The 17,636-nt window shown below is 43.3% G+C and overlaps 1 protein-coding gene across 1 annotated transcript in view; it reads left to right on the forward strand.

Annotated features, from left to right (window-relative positions):
• Nucleotides 1-12,977, forward strand: part of LOC117367626 (zinc finger protein 493-like) — a 30,826-nt gene extending 17,849 nt beyond the window's left edge. Inside the window, exons 6-7 of the mRNA XM_033960370.1 lie at nt 4,283-4,390; nt 8,550-12,977. Coding sequence (XP_033816261.1) covers nt 4,283-4,390; nt 8,550-11,107 — 2,666 coding nt within the window. The 3' untranslated portion in view covers nt 11,108-12,977. The remainder of the gene's footprint in view (nt 1-4,282; nt 4,391-8,549) is intronic.
• Nucleotides 12,978-17,636: the final 4,659 nt, after the last annotated feature.

A 17,636-nucleotide genomic window follows, 5' to 3' on the forward strand; every position in this document is an offset into this window, starting at 1 on the left:
TTTTTTCGCAGTGGGTACTCCTCAGGTAGATCTGTTTTCATCTCCCCACAATCACAAGCTACCCCACTTTTGCTCCAGGCTGTACTCGTCTCATTGCCTGGAAGCGGATGCTTTTCTCCTAGATTGGATGAACAAGTTTCTTTATGCATTTCCACCCTTTCCTCTTATTCTCAAAATACTTGTCAAACTCAAGCAGGATTCTGCCACGATGATTCTGATAACTCCTTGGTGGTCCAGGCAAACATGGTTCTCCCTCCTACTTCAACTCAGTATCAGGGAGCCAATACCTCTTCAAATTTTCCCATCTCTTCTCACGCAGAGTCAAGGTTCTCTTCTTCATCCCAACCTTCAGTCGTTACACCTGACAGTTTGGTACAACTCGCGCTGAGTTCAGCTGATCTTCATCTCTCTCAGCAGGTCAGACTTATATTGGAAGCTTCCAGAAAACCAGCCACTCAGCAGTGTTATCAACAAAAGTGGACACATTTTTCTGCTTGGTGTCTTCTTCATCATGAAGACCCGAAGTCCATTTCTGTTTCCCTGATTTGGGATTATCTTCTCCATTTATCTGACTCTGGACTCAAGTCTACGTCTATTAGAGTCCATCTCAGCGCTATCACTGCTTTTCATCAGCCAGTGGATGGTAACTCTCTTACTGCTCATCCTCTCATTTCCAGATTTATGAAAGGACTTCAATGTCAAACCACCTCTTAAGTCCATGTGGTTCTTGCTAAGTTGATGAAGCCTCCATTTGAACCAATGTCTACAGCTCATCTTAAATTCCTTACTTGAAAAGTGGTCTTTCTCCTCTTTTACTTCTACCAGAAGAATCAGTGAGCTTCAAGCATTGGTTGCGGATCCACCATTTACAGTGTTCCATCATGACAAAGTTGTGTTTGCACTCATCCAAAGTATTTGTAAAGGACTAAATCACACAGATCATCTCCACAACTTTTCATAGTAACATAGTAGATGACAGCAGATAAAGACCCGAATGGTCCATCCAGGCTGCCTAACCTGATTCAATTTAATTTTTTTTTTCTTAGCTATTTCTGGGCAAGAATCCAAAGCTTTGGCCAGTACTGTGCTTAGGTTCCAACTGCTGAAGTCTCCATCAAAGCTCACTCCAGCCCATCTACACCATCCCAGCCAACAAAGCCCTCCCCAGCCTATCCTCAACCAAACGGCCATATACAAACACAGACTGTGCAAGTCTGTCCAGTACTGGCCTTAGTACTTCAATATTTGTTATTATGTTCTGATTCTGGATCCTCTGTGTTTATCCCATGCTTTTTTGAACTCTGTCACCGTTTTCCTCTCCACCACCTCTCTCGGGAGCGCATTCCAGGCATCCACCACCCTCTCCGTAAAGAAGAATTTACATTGCTCTTGAGTCTACCACTCCTCAACCTCAAATTATGTCCTCTGGTTTTACCATTTTCCTTTCTCTGGAAAAGATTTTGTTCTACATTAATACCTGTCAAGTATTTGAACGTCTGAATCATATCTCCCCTGTCCCTCCTTTCCTCTAAGGTATACATATTCAGGGCTTCCAGTCTCTCCTCATACATCTTTTGGTGCAAACCTCCTATCATTTTCGTCACCCTCCTCTGGACCGTTTCAAGTCTTCTTATGTCCTTCGCCAGATACGGTCTCCAAAACTGAACACAATACTCCAAGTGGGGCCTCACCAATGACCTGTACATGGGCATTAACACCTTCTTTCTTCTACTGGTTATGCCTCTCTGTATATAGTCCAGCATTCTTCTGACAGCAGCCACCGCCTTGTTACACTGTTTTTTCACCTTTAGTTCTTAGGACACTATCACCTCAAGGTCCCTCTCCCCATCCATGCATATCAGCCTCTCACCTCCCAGCATATATGGCTCCTTACGATTATTAATCCCCAAATGCATTACTCTGCATTGAATTTTAGTTGCCAGATATTAGACCATTCCTCTAATTTTTGTAGATTCTTTTTCATGTTTTCCACTCCCTCCTCAGTGTTTGCTCTGTTACAAATCTTGGTATCATCCGCCAAAAGGCAAACCTTTCCTTCTAACCCTTCAGCAATGTGGCTCACAAACATATTGAACAGGATCAGCCCCAGCACCGAACCCCGAGGGACTCCACTACTCACCTTTCCTTCTTCCGAGCGACTTCCATTAACCACCACCCTCTGGCATCTGTCTGACAACCAGTTTCTAATCCAGTTCACCACTTTGGCTCCTAACTTCAACCATTTAAGTTTGTTCAAGAGCTTCCTTTGAAGAACTGTGTCAAAAGCTTTGCTGAAATCCAAGTAAATTACATCTAGCGTATGTCCTTGATCCAGCTCTCTGGTCATCCAATCAAAAAATTCAATCAGGTTTGTTTGGCACGAGGTAAAACCATGTTACCTCAGATCCTGTAACCCATTAGATTCTAGGAAGTTCACTATCCTTTCTTTCAGCAACACTTCCATTAATTTTCCAGCAACTGAAGTCATGCTTACCAGCCTGTAGTTTCCCGCTTCATCTCTGTGACCACTTTTGTGAATAGGGATCACATCCGCTCTTCTCCAATCCCCAGGAACCACTCCCGTCTCCAGAGATTTGTTGAACAAGTCTTTAATAGGACCCACCAGAACCTCTCTGAACTCCCTCAGTATCCTGGGATGGATCCCGTCCAGTCCCATCGCTTTGTCCACCTTCAATTTTTCAAATTGTTCATAAACACTTTCCTCCGTAAACGGCGCAGAATCTACTCCCATTTTCTTGTGTTACTTTGCCAGACAATTTCGGTCCTTCTCCAGGATTTTCTTTCGTAAACACAGAAGTATTGGTTTAGCACATTTGCTTTTTCTTCATCACTCTCCACATATCGGTTCCTAGCATCTTTTAGTTTAGCAATTCCATTTTTCATCTTCCTCCTTTCACTAATATATCTGAAAAAAATTTTGTCTCCCTTTTTTTACATTTTTAGGCGCTTCAGCCAAACTGTATTACAAAATTTATTTTCCTAAAAGGCCAACACTTCCACCATCCCATTCTAGTTAGCTTGGAGGTCATTCACATGCGAGAATAGGCTGCCTGCTTGTCCTGGGATAAAGCACAATTACCGTATTTTCACCCATATACTGCGCACCCGTGTAAAACGCGCACACGGGTATAGCGCGCGGGGAACACAAATTTATGTAAAAAAAATTTAATATAGCGCGCACACGCATATACCACGCATGCTAAAACCTCCTCCCGCCTACTCCGAACCGGCATCCTCCCCCCCGCTCGCTTACCTGAGAGAGCATTTTTTTTTTTCATTCGAATCTGGCATTCCCCCTGCGAACCGGCATCCTCCCCCGCGATCCTACATCCCCCCCAGCACCGCAAAGACAACTCTTACCCGATTGGGCACCGGCACCAGCACCAATGCACAGGATGTGCCAGTGCCAGTGCCCAAAGATCCTCCCTCGTTGGGTTGGGCTGGGCTGGGCGGTGCGCTGCGAGAGAGATCCTCCTTCTTCCTGCGCCGGGCTGGACTAGGCTTTGAGCATTTGCGCATGCTCAAAGCCTAATCCAGCCCGGCGCAGGAAGAAGGAGGATCTCTCTCGCACCGCACCACCCAGCCCAGCCCAACCCAACGAGGGAGGATTTTTGGGCACTGGCACATCCTGTGCATTGGTGCTGGTGCCGGTGCCCAATCAGGTAAGAGTTGTCTTTGAGGTGCTGTGGGGGATGTAGGATCGCGGGGGAGGGGCGGGTGACATGAGCGGGGGGGAGGATGCCGGTTTACAGGGGGAATGCCGGATTCGAATGAAAAAAAAACATGTGTACAACACGCTCACACGTATAACGCGCATGGTTATGCACGGTTTATAAAAATCGTGTATAACGCACGCGTTATATGCGTGAAAATACGGTACTTACCGTAACAGGTGTTATCCAGGGACAGAAGGCAGATATTCTCACAACTCACTCACCTCCCCTGGTTGGCTTCTTAGGTGGCTAACTGAACTAATGTCGGGCAGGAAGGCACTCGCGCATGTGTGGCGCAGTCGGTCACACACTTTCTAAAGTTCTTAAAGTGTTGATGCACTTGGGTCCTTCCGTACCGGGGCTCCGTGGAGACGTCACCCATATGTGACAATATTTGCCTGCTGTCCCTGGGTAACACCTGTTAAGGTAAGTAACTGCTTTTTCAGAGGTCATAAAAGATCCATCGTCCCAGTTTTAGCCAAGTTTTCACTTTCTTAGATCTTAATCTTTCTTTTAAATCTTGAAGTTATTTTCCATTCTTCTTACAGGCAGCCAAAGTTACCCTGCTGACACCACAGGAGAGATCCTGAAAATGGAAGATGATCCTGCCAGTAACCAGCTGGAGGGAGGAGAGGAGGATGCTGATCTCAAGAGTGGTAAGCCAAGAATTGCTAAGTAATAACATCCTTGCTATGTGCTGTGGAGTATTTCTAAATTTTCACAGAGATTTCGGTTAGTGAATGTAATCAGAGGAAAGGGGATCATTGCAGAGACTGGAGGGGAGGATGAGATATTCAGAACCAGCAAATGAGATCAGGATGGTCTGTTTCTTTAGCAACTCTCCAGACCGGCATAGGTTAATGTTACAAGCGGGTTATCTCACATCATGACCAGCAGGTGGAGACTGAGACAAAACTTTGGAACTGTAGATATCATGTGACTCCTCCCTAATTACCTCAGTCATCTCTGTCTCCTGCAGGTGTGGTGAGCTGTACCCATCTTCCTTGGTAGAGCTGTTGGAATTTGTTTAGGACTTGTGACATTTCATTGCTGTTTGAAGCTAAGTTCCACCCTTATAATGTTTACAGAATATTTATGATATTTATAATATTTTTTTTTTTAACACGATAAGATTTTGCATTAAGGTTGGTGAGTGGTGATTGACCGGTGATTGATAAATTAATCCTCCGAATGGATCAGCTTAGGCTGCCCTATAGTGAGTTGGGGAATGAATTTCTGAGGTCTCACCACAAATGAGTTTTATATTTTGAATGAAAGCTCAGCCTTACCACTCTTTTCAGTATTGATTAATGAATTATTTATGATCTTTGGCAATAGTTATTTCACCCCACATTTTTGTTGTTTATCCCATTTGGGGGACCTCCAGGATCCTCTTGAGGGGACAGCCGCTGGTATCGGGGCCTCATTTTTTCCGACTACCGGCAAGGAGGCGTCTGCGGTGCCCTTTTTCACAGAGACGAGCTCCCAGCTTTGATTCAGCAGGTCTCCTCGGTATTCAGTTTTGAGGAGACGCCACCTGAGACCACCACGGGTGGGGGACCCTTTTCATCAGGGGATCTGCTCGGCGTCCCACTCTTTTCCTATGCATCAGGATATTCGGGATATTGTTCTGGCGCAGTGGAATACGCCGGAGGAGCCGTTTTGGTTTTTTGCGCGCCGTGGCTCATTTATATCAAATCCCGGAGGAGAATAGGGCTACCTTGAAGTCGCCAGTAGTAGATGCGGTGGTCTCCGCTATTTCAAAGCCGGCATACTGTGCCCGTAGAGGGCGGTTCTGCCTTACGTGATTTTGAGGAGCGTAAATTTGAGGCTCTCCTTAAACAGAATTTTAATGTCTCCGCCTTGGGGGTCCAGGCGGCTATTTGTGGGGGGGCTTGTGGCTCACGCCGTGTTTCGGTGGGCCGAGCATATTCTTAACCGTGAGTCTGATGATTGGTCCTTCGTAGATCAAGAGGTCGTGAAGATTGAAATGGCGTCATCGTTCCTCTCAGATGCCCTCTATGACTTGGTGCGCTCCTCTGACAAGTCTATGGCTTTTGGGGTGGCCGCGCGTTGTACAATGTGGCTGCACGCTTGGTCGGCAGATGAGGCATCCAAGCCTAAACTCACAAAATTTCCCTTTCGGGGGTCTTTTTTGTTTGGAGAGGATTTAGATAAGTTGGTCCAGACTTTGACAGACTCTAAGGTGCGGCATCTGGTTTCAGATTCTCTTCCTCTGCCTCTTTCGCCCGATCTTCTGACTCAGAGCTCCATTCTCATGTTCGATCTGGATTCCTTTCGTCTTACGGCTTGGCTCTTGAAAGGGAATGCCTAGATAAGGGGTATTCAGATAAAGTGATCTCCACTCTCTTGGGGTCCCGCAGACTTTCCACTTCTCGGGCTTATGTGCAAGTTTGGTGTATATTTGAGGAGTGGTCGCTTTTCGCGCTTCCCTGCCTAACATCTTAGAGTTCTTGCAGGATTGGTTGGCTTGGTCTTCTCTCCGGGTTCAGCTTGTGGCCCTTTCAGCCTTTCGTGGATTATTACAGGGTCAGCATCTGACTGCCATTCCTGATGTCGTTCGCTTTTTGCGGGCGGCCAAGTTGCTCAAGCCTCCCGTACAACCATCTGTTCCCTCTTGGGATTTGAATCTGGTCCTATCTGGGCTTCTGCGCCTCCCGTTTGGGTGCCTGCTCATTGAAGGATATTACTCTTAAGGCGGTCTTCTTGGTGGCTATTACTTCTGTTAGACGTGTTTTGGAGCTGCAGGCTCTCTCTATCTAGGGAGTGGGTCGTGTTGAGGCCTGTTCCTTCCTTTCTGCCAAAGGTAGTTTCTCCTTTTCATGTCAGTCAGTCTGTTGTCCTCCCAGTCCTGGGTAGTCGGGCAGGTTCTTCTGAGCAGAAACAGTTGCACAAATTGGATGTTGGTTGGGTCCTTGGCGCCTACTTGCTGAGGACCCAGGAGATCAGGAAATCAGATCATCTTTTTGTCCTTCTAGCGCAGGGGTGGGCCACAATGAGTTCTTAAATTTGACAGAGGGGCCGGACCAAGAGCAGATGGACGGAGGGTTTGTGTGAACTAATACAAATTAAATGTAAACGTCATAACATAAAAGGTTTTGGTCTTTAATAGGTAGCAAAGCATTCGTAAGGTCATAGGAAGCCCAAGAAGAAAAATACGGAACATAAAACGAAAAAGAAGAAGGGAACTCATACTTTAATCTGGCCCGCCGAATACCCCTTTTATTAAACCATGCCAGCGGTTTTTAGTGCCGGGATCCGCTGCTCCTGATGCTCATAGGAACTCTATGAGTGTCTGCTCCGGTGCTAAAATCCACTAGTGCAGTTTAATAAAAGGGGGGTTCGGCAGGTCGGATATGGCCCGCGGGCTGTAGCAGGTCCTCGTAGGGGGGATGGCGCTTTTAAGGCTACTATTGCATGCAAAGTCAAGGAGACTATTGCTTCCGCTTACCCAGGGCTGTGGAGTCGGAGTCGGAGGAAATTTCGGGTATCTGGAGTCGGAGTCAGAAGTACAAAAAACGAAGGAGTCGGAGTCGGAACATTTATCTACCGACTCCATTTTTGAACTTGGCATACCAATCACGAGCGATTCTTTCAGCTATAGCACCCACTATATACACAGCACAAATGTTGCGAGCAGCTTCTGCGGCCTTAGAACCTTGATTAAAAGCAAAAAGAAGGTGGTGTCGAAAATGCTCATTTCTCTCAACTTGACATTCCATTTTAACGATCTGAAAATTAACCAGTGCTGTGGAGTCGGAGTCGAGGAGTCGGAGGAAATTTCGGGTACCTGGAGTCGGAGTCTGAAGTACAAAAAACTGAGGAGTCGGAGTCGGAACATTTATCTATCGACTCCACAGCCCTGCGCTTACCTTCTTCAGAAAAAGACTGTTCCGGAATTTCTCAAGGCTTATTCCACTCGGGGTCAGGCAGCTTCTTGGGCTGAGTCTTTTCTGGTGCCTCTAATGGATATTTGTAAGGTGGCAGTCTGGTCTTCTCTTCATTCCTTTGTCAGACACTACCGTGTGGATGTTCAGGCGCATCAGGACGCAATGTTCAGTGAGCGTATTCTGGTGTTGACCCTTCGGGGGTCCCCCCCCTTGACAGGGGCTGCTTTGGTACATTCCGCATGTAAGATTAACCTATGCCAGTTTGGAGAATTTCTAAAGAAGGAGAAATTAGGTCCTTACCTGCTAATTTACTTTCTTTTAGCCTCTCCAGACCGGCATAGGACCCCACCCTGTATCTTGTGTTGTTCTTGTGGGTGTTGCACGTGCAGATTTTGTTTTTTCTACGGATTGTAGTATTCTTCTAGGGCCGGGGAGATATAAGAACAGCGGTTGTGGCTCGGCTAGTGAGCAGTGGGGACTTTTGCTATTTGCATTTGTTCCTTTGCATTTTCCAACAGCATTCCTGTTTTTATTAGTAGTTACTCCTGTTCGGAGTCCTGTTTGTTTTCTGTTTATAGTTCTTAGTTCTGCTTGGCTATTCGGCAGACAGGTAATTAGGGAGGAGTCACATGATATGTACAGTTCCCAAATTTTGTCTCAGTCTCCACCTCCTGGTCATGATGAGATATAACCCGCTTGTAAGATTAATCTATGCCGGTCTGGAGAAGCTAAAAGAAAGTAAATTAGCAGGTAAGAACCTAATTTCTCCTTATATCTTTTCATGTGCCATTGCACAACTGTCTACAAACACATGACTATAAAAATGTCTGTGGGGATATTTGCTTATATATGTGTTACTAATAGCTGTATAATTTATGTATATGCTTTCATTTTTATCCCACAGATGATGGATTTGAGAATAAGAGAATAAGAGTATGTGATGGGCAGCAGAGGGAGGAATGGACACAGAAAGACCCTTCCAGAGACAGCCCAGATTGTTCAGCAGATAATGTAGGCGGTATTAGTAGTGTAAGACCACCTAGCATGAAAAAAAATACCCCAACAGGAGAGAGCTCAAATGTATGTACCGAACAAGAGAGAAATTCCACCAACTACCCAAATCTCAGACAAAATGAGAGAATCATCAGGCAACAACTTTGTCAGAGCACTACATGTGAGGAAATGTTCACTGGGAAATCAAACTTCCAAGGACAAAAAAAATTTCAGAGACAAAACAAACTGTTCCAGTATATGGAGTGTGAAAACTTATTTACATATAAATCACAAATTATAATTCATGATAAAGTGCCTAAAGAAATAAAACCATCAAAATGTTCTATACCTGATAATAACTTAAGACAGGTATTTGAACTGAGAAAACATAAATTAATCAGCGTTACCAAGAAACAAGTGCATCAAATGAACACAAAGATAGCAAAGCTATTTAAATGCTCTGAATGTTATAAAAGCTTCAATAAAAAAAGTAACCTCATACTTCATGAAAGAATCCACACTGGAGAAAAACCATATAAATGTTCAGAATGTGGTAAAAGCTTCATTCGAAAAGATAAGCTCAGAGATCATGAAAGAATCCATACAGAAGAAAAAGCATTTAAATGTTCTCAATGTGGAAAATCCTTCAATAATACAAGTAGCCTTATAATTCATAAAAGAATCCATACAGGTGAAAAACCATTAAAGTGTTCTGAATGTGGAAAATGCTTCAATAAAACAAGTAGCCTCACTATTCATACAAGAATCCACACAGGAGAAAAACCATATGAATGTTCTGAATGTGGTAAAGCCTTCAATAAGACAAGTAGCCTCACAACTCATAAAAGAATCCATTCTGGAGAAAAACCATATAAATGTTCAGAATGTGGTAAATCCTTCAATAATACAAGTAGCCTCACAACTCATAAAAGAATCCACACAGGAGAAAAACCATATAAATGTTCAGAATGTAGTAAAAGCTTCAAACGAAAAGATAATCTCAGAGAACATGAAAGAATCCACACTGATGAAAAACCATATAAATGTTCTGAATGTGGAATATTCTTCAAAAATACAAGTGGCCTCATAAATCATAAAAGAATCCACACAGGGGAAAAACCATATAAATGTTCTGATTGTGGTAAAAGCTTCAATCGCAAAGCTAATCTCATAACCCATAAAAGAATTCACACAGGAGAAAAACCATATAAATGTTCTGAATGTGGTAAAGGTTTTAATCGAAAAGATAGTCACCGAGATCATGAAAGAATGCACACTGGAGAATACCCATATAAATGTTCAGAATGTGGAAAATCCTTCAATAATACAAGTAGTCTCATAACTCATAAAATAATCCACTCTATAGAAAAACCATATGAATGTTCTGAATGTGGTAAAAGTTTCAAGCGAAAAGATAGTCTCCGAGATCATGAAAGCATCCACACTGGAGAAAACCCATATAAATGTTCTGAATGTGGAAAATCCTTTAATAATAAAAGTAGCCTCAGAACTCATACAAGAAGCCACACGGGAGAAAAACCATATAAATGTTCTGAATGTGGTAAATCCTTCAATAAAACAAGTAACCTCAAAACTCATACAAGAAGCCACACGGGAGAAAAACCATATAAATGTTCTGAATGTGGAAAATCCTTCAATAATACAAGTAACCTCAAAGCTCATACAAGAAGCCACACGGGAGAGAAACCATATAAATGTTCTCAATGTGGAAAATCCTTCACTAATGCAAGTACCCTGATAACTCATAAAAGAATCCACACAGGAGAAAAACCACATAAATGTTCTGAATGTGGAAAATCCTTCAATTCTAAATATAAACTCGGAATTCATAACAGAATTCACACGGGAGAAAAACCATATCTGTGTTCTGAATGTGGAAAATGTTTCAATAATACAAGTAGCCTGATAATTCATAAAAGAATCCACACGGGAGAAAAACCATATAAATGTTCTGAATGTGGAAAATGCTTCAATAATACAAGTAGCCTGATAACTCATAAACGAATCCACTCTGGAGAAAAACCATATAAATGTTCTGAATGTGGAAAATCTTTCAATAATACAAGTAGCCTAATAACTCATAAAAGAATTCACACGGGAGAAAAACCATATAAATGTTCTGAGTGTGGAAAATCCTTCAATAATACAGGTAGCTTAATAACTCATAAACGAATCCATTCTGGTGAAAAACCATATCAATGTTCTGAATGTGGTAAAACCTTCAATAATAAAAGTAGCCTCAGAACTCATACAAGAAGCCACACGGGAGAAAAACCATATAAATGTTCTGAATGTGGAAAATCCTTCAAAAATACAGGTGGCCTCATATCTCATAAAAGAATCCACATTGGAGAAAAAAAATATAAATGTTCTGAATGTGGTAAAAGCTTCATTCGAAAAGATAATCTCAGAGATCATGAAAGAATTCACACAGGAGAAAAACCATAACAATGTTCTGAATGTGGAAAATCCTTCAATAAGACAGGTAGCCTCAGAGCTCATAAATGAATCTATATTGGAGAAAAAAACATAAATGTTCTGAAGGTGGTAAAAGTTTATGTACTAAATATAATCTCGGAACTCATAAAAGAATCCACACTGGAGAAAGACCATATAAATGTTCTGAATGTGATAAAAGTTTCAATAGTAAATATAATCTCGGAACTCAAATAAGAATCCACACTGGATAAAAGCCATATCAGTGTTCTGAATGTGGTAAAAGCTTCAATGAAGCAAGTAACCTCATTACTCATAAAGGAATCCTTACTGGAGAAAAAACATATAAACGTGAAAAATATGTCTATACTACATATAAACTCAGAACTCATGAAAGAATCCACACTGGAGAAAAACATGTTCTTAATGTGATAAATTCTTCAGTAATACAGTTAGACTCATAGGGTCTGATTCTATAAATGGGTATCACAATTATAGGCAGCAGTAGAGGTCCTACCATTGTCTAGCAGCCAATCAGGATGCACCTTTTTTAAACAAAAAACTGAGGCAGGATGCCTACATTGTAGGCGTTTGTCACAGTTAAGGGAGATGCATCAGAACACTTAAGTTTGCTCCCAGGCTGGATGTGGTTTCGCCCAGAAAAGGCCTTGGGCGAGGGGCTATGGCAGATGCCTGAAATGAAGGCCCAGCTGCTTTGGGAGGGGTTCGGGACTGGGAATGGGCATCCCTCCTGCCTACTTGTGGGGTGTTTGGGGCTTCAGTGGCAGGAGGGCATTGGCATCCCTCATGCTGATTTGAGCGGGACTTGGGGGGGGGGGGTCCCCTGCCTCAGCTGCTCACAGCAATGGGATTCCCTTGTCATGATTAGCTGATTGCTAGGGATCCTTCAGGTGTGATTCTCTTAACTGGCACCTGTGACAAGGGTGCCAGTTAGAGAATTGGGGCAGTTAGGTGGAATTAGGGGTGTGTCCGTTAGGGCATGTGCGATTCTCAGCAGCTCCTTAGGCAGCTGTTGAGACCAGCGTCCTATACAGAATCTGCTGCATAGCTCATAAAAGAGGCCATACTGAAGAAAAACTGTATAAATGTTCTGAATGTGGTAATTGCTTCATTACTAAAAATAAACTCAGAACACATGAAAGAATGCACACTATAGGAATACACAAAAAGTAAAACCAAACAACCAACATGCACCAATCAGCACACACTAATAAAATACACCATGGAGAGAAGGCCTAATAAACACGAGAACCATGAATAAGAAGGGAACTCAGATTGCAGACTTAATAGAGGAACAACCACTGGACTTCCTAGTGGTAACAGAATCCTGGTTCACAGATAACAGTGGGGTCATCATAAATGAAGCATGCCTACCAGACCACATTATGCTTCAAAATAGAAGAGGTGGGGTGTTAGCAGTAATATACAAATTCAACCTGGGATTCCAACAAATGAAAACTACCCAGCCAACAGGAACAGAATGTCTATTTCTTACAGTAGGAAACACAATGGGCATAATGGTGTTATATAGACGCAGAAGATTGGCAAAATATCGTGACCCTCATCGCAGAAGTCAACTTAGGAATAAGACTGCCAGACAATAGGAAACAATCAAAAACCTTTGGAACGAGACCAAAAATAGGGAGAGGATTCATAGACAGCATCAGATTCAAAAACAGGCTGGAGACACATCTCAGAGAAGTTAAACCTGAGATCAGAGACCTTACAGAATAGGTGAGACTATGAGATGAGTCATTGGACTATAGTCTAGAGCAGAGGTAGGGAACTCCGGTCCTCGAGAGCCGTATTCCAGTTGGGTTTTCAGGATTTCCCCAGTGAATATGCATGAGATCTATTTGCATGCACTGCTTTCAATACATATTCATTGGGGAAATCCTGAAAACCCGACTGGAATACGGCTCTCGAGGACTGGAGTTCCCTACCCCTAGTCTAGAGCAGTGTTTTTCAACCTTTTTACACCCTTGGACCGGCAGAAATAAAATAATTATTCTGTGGACCGGCGGTTGAAGAACACGGGGCTAAGTCGTGGACCAGACCCCGCCCATCTCTACCCAATCTCCACCCCAGACCCCGCCCCCATAATAGTACTAATTTCACCTTGCACGTCCCGTGCCTTATCTGGAAGTCTTCCCTCTGACGTTGCAACGGTTCAGGCGCAGGATGCCCATAGGAGCCACTACCTGTGGCTTTGTGCACTGAATCAGTTAGGAAGAGGGAGCTGGCTCGAAGATAACGCTGCAATGATCGCACCGTGGACTGGTGGTTGAAGAACACTGGTCTAGAGGAGGTATCCACATTAAAATTACAAAAACCAATCAAAAGAAAAGATGGGTTCACTCCTCAGATGAAATCATGAAGTTAAAAATAAAAAAATGGAGGAAATTGAACAAAGATGAAGAAGCCAGGAAAGCCTGGCTTAGAGTCAACTGAATTTACATCAAGAAGATAAGAGGGAATTCCGCTCAGAAAAGATCATTGAAGCTGGAAACTCCACAAGCACCCTATACCAGGTAGTCTAAGGTTTCTTGGGGGAAAAAACCAAAAAGAAATCACCCACAAATATTCCCTAACCAGTAAAGAATTCAGCAATTTCTTCACAGAGAAAAATAATGAAGCTACAGAAAAACAACAGCCTTAATAACAACATATTAATAGAAAAAGAGACAGGGGAATCCACATTTGAGAAAAACCTTATAAATGTTCTGAATGTGAATGTATGGAACTAAGCATATTATTTCATTAACATGATCAAGGTTAGCAAGATAATAGATTTAATGAGGAATTAAAATGGAGGACAGAAAGATTTTTAATTTCCTCTATCTATAAAATGGCTGGACCCTGTGTTAATAATTAGGTATGTCAGATCAGCAGAAGGCATTTTGCTGAGCTGGCTGATAAATTGGCAATTGATCATGTGTTTGATTTGGACTGGAATATGGGGTCATGTAGAATATCCAGTGGACTGAAGTAAGAGACAAACACTAGTTGAGTCATGTCTCTCCTGCCCCATCTCCCAGATGTTGGGTCAAGGTGGCCTAGAACTGTGAAGAGTTCTGAGGACAGGGGAATTGACATGATATTGAATGCACCAATTGTAAGAAGAGGGTGGTGGGGAGTTACGCATGCTATCTGATGGAGGTTGGCTGCTGTTGTGTATTTTATTCCCTACCCTTGGAGAGGTTGTGCAAAGAATGACATGGGCCCTGAAGACACGTATGCATGACTTTGGAAATTTCCACCCATCACATGTTCTTAAATTTATGCATAGAAGTCTATTCAAGGAAGAGGGAGAAAAAGGCTGCTCGGAAAAGGGCCTAGTTCCTGTTTTGGGTCCCCTTCTTCTTCAGGGATTCTGAGCTGTTTCATAGAAAGAGAACTGGGTAATGTATGGGTTCTTTGATCTGATTTAAAGATTTATTTACATTTATAGCTAGAAATTAGTTTACTTATAGATTAGATGGTTCATAGACAACAACGCGGAAGACAAAGGTGCGCGCCGACAACTGAGCGCAAGACGGAGGTGCGCGCCGAAGAAAATTACTGTTGTTAGGGGCTCCGACGGGGGGGTTTGTTGGGGAGCACCCCCAGTTTACTTACTACAAATCGTGCCGGCGTTGTGGGGGGTTTGGGGGGTTGTAACCCCCCACATTTTACTGTAAACTTAACTTTTTCCCTAAAAACAGGGAAAAAGTGAAGTTTTCAGTAAAATTAAACCCCCCACAACGCGGTGCGAGCCCCCCTTCATTGGAGCCCTAAAAACAGTTTTTTCTTCAGCGCACGCCTCCACGCTGCGCTCAATTGTCTGCTCGCGCCTTTGTCCCGGCGCACTTTTGACCTGACACCAGATTAGATAGCCATAGGATAAGAGGTAGTTTATCATAGAAAAGTTTTACTGTAATCACAAGGTGAAGGTAAACCTCCAGTAATGCAGATTCTTGGTTTGTAAATTAATTTTCCTTGTAATTATCAAATTGATCTTCTCAATAAACCAAATTGATTATTTAAGCTTACTACTGGTTTCCGCTGTCATGTTTGGATATCTTCTTGATATTAACTCTGCAATAAACTTGACCTCTGGTGCAAAGCATAGCAAAAAAGGTAAAGAACACACACACATACACTTATCTTAAGATATAGAATTACCAGGTAAGAAGTCATTTTATTTCCAGTGCAATACATGAGACATTCTAGACCAGGGGTGGGCAACTCCGGTCCTTGAGGGCCGTAATCCAGTCGGGTTTTCAGGATTTCCCCAATGAATATGCATGCGATCTATTTGCATGCACTGCTCTCAATGCATATTCATTGGAGAAATCCTGAAAACCTGACTAGATTCTGGCCCTCGAGGACCGTAGATGCCCACCCCTGGTCTAGGCCAGTGGTTTCCAACTCTGTCCTGGAGGACCACCATCCAGCCAGGTTTTCAGAATAGCCCTAATGAATATGCATGGTGCAGATTTGCATGCCTGTCACCTCCATTAAATGCAAATCTCTCTCATGCATATTCATTAGGGCTATTCTGAAAACCTGACTGGCTGGTGGTCCTCCAGGACAGGGTTGGGAACCACTGGTCTAGGTCTAGACTCCTCAAGCTCATGTTTGTACTCGTAATTTGTCCAATTAATGTTTACACTTCTCCCCTTTTTAAAATAATAATTTACTTTTAACCTTTCGTTTTTAACATTGTAAACCGGCCAGGTGTCTGTCGATGGTCGGTATATTAAAACTTAAGAAACTTGAAACTATAGGGTTATTTCATTTGCATGATCTGCAGAAGAAATCCATTTCAGGTTTTTGGTTAGTTTAGCGCCCTCTAGCAGTCTTTTCTTCTGCATGCATGACTGCAGCTGTGTATAAGAACATAAGAATTGCTGCTGCTGGGTCAGACCAGTGGTCCATCATGCTCAGCAGTCCGCTCACACAGCGCCCTCTGGTCAAAGACCAGCACCCTAACCAAGACTAGCCCTACCAGCGCCCGTTCTTGTTCAGCAGGAACTTGTCTAACTTTGTCTTGAATCCATGGAGGGTGTTTTCCCCTATAACAGACTCCGGAAGAGCGTTCCAGTTTTCTACCACTCTCTGGGTGAAGAAGAACTTCCTTACGTTTGTATGGAATCTATCCCCTTTCAACTTTAGAGGGTGCCCTCTCGTTCTTGTTCCAGTTTTCTACCACTCTCTGGGTGAAGAAGAACTTCCTTACGTTTGTATGGAATCTATCCCCTTTCAACTTTAGAGGGTGCCCTCTCGTTCTCCCTACCTTGGAGAGGGTGAACAACCTGTCCTTATCTACTAAGTCTATTCCCTTCAGTACCTTGAATGTTTCGATCATGTCCCCTCTCAATCTCCTCTGTTCGAGGGAGAAGAGGCCCAGTTTCTCTAATCTTTCACTGTACAGCAGCTCCTCCAACCCTTTAAACATCTTAGTCGCTCTTCTCTGGACCCTTTCGAGTAGATTCTGCTCTCCACATTTTATTGTTTTAATTCGACGTAGTTTTGTCCCTTTCGCGGGTAATTTCACGTTTGACATGGATTTGAAGCTCTGCCTGCTTGAGAATTCACATACTTCGGTCTGTAGCTGATAGGCCAATCCCTTCGGGGTACCTATTAGTCAGTCTGCTTAGTCTTCCTTGGAGCTCAGGGCCATCTCTGACCTAGTCCAACTCCCTGTTAACCGGGGGGTTGAATGCAGGCTGTGTAGCGTGCTTAGGGGGCTCAGTGGTGTTCCGTAGTGTGCTTGCTGCATTTTCGCGCCTCCGCCCATCCTGGTGTGCATCCAGTGGTCCGCAGCAGTGGAGGCATAGTCAGACAGTGGAGTTTGACTGGCAGCCCGAAGATCAGCTTACAGGATGATTTTCTAGCAGTATGGCAATGAATTCTGAACCAGCCATTGAAAAGGCTGGAAGCAGCAGGAGAAGCTCTGTGTCTAGAATCTGTGAGTGCAGCTGACAGGCTACAAAATCAATCTTTTAAAAGTTAATTTTGAGGGATTTTGAAGGTTTCCTACTGTTCCTCTGTATTCCCCCACCTGAAATATTTTTGTTGTCATTTATAAAATTCTAGAAATGCTGTTTATCACATTTTTGGTGCAAATTCAGGTCCGGCGGCCATTTTTAATTTTTAATGATCTTTTTATCAACTTTTCCCTGCTTTTTTACAATTGAAAATTTTGCCAGGAAAATTGCTGGAATGGAGTCCTTAGGGTCTCCTAGTATGGATTCATGCCAATTTGGGCAAAAATTGCCAACTTTAGAGCATTGTTACACCACATGGCACAGTCAGGGGAGGGCGGTAACCACTGGTTCAACCTCCCCTTCACAGAAGCAGGTGATTACATGCTCAGCTAGCCCGTTGGGGTGGCCACAGTTGTTTTGGGGGCTTGGCTCAGCAGCTTTGTCTGACAGCCGCGAGACGGCTCTCTACAGCCTAAGAGGCGCAAGTCTAAGTCATCTAAGGGTGACTCCATGCCCCAGGGTCTAGATATCTTCTCAGATTTCATGAG

Source organism: Geotrypetes seraphini, chromosome 10, assembly GCF_902459505.1.
Source record: "Geotrypetes seraphini chromosome 10, aGeoSer1.1, whole genome shotgun sequence".
In the NCBI taxonomy this organism is placed as follows: domain Eukaryota; kingdom Metazoa; phylum Chordata; class Amphibia; order Gymnophiona; family Dermophiidae; genus Geotrypetes; species Geotrypetes seraphini.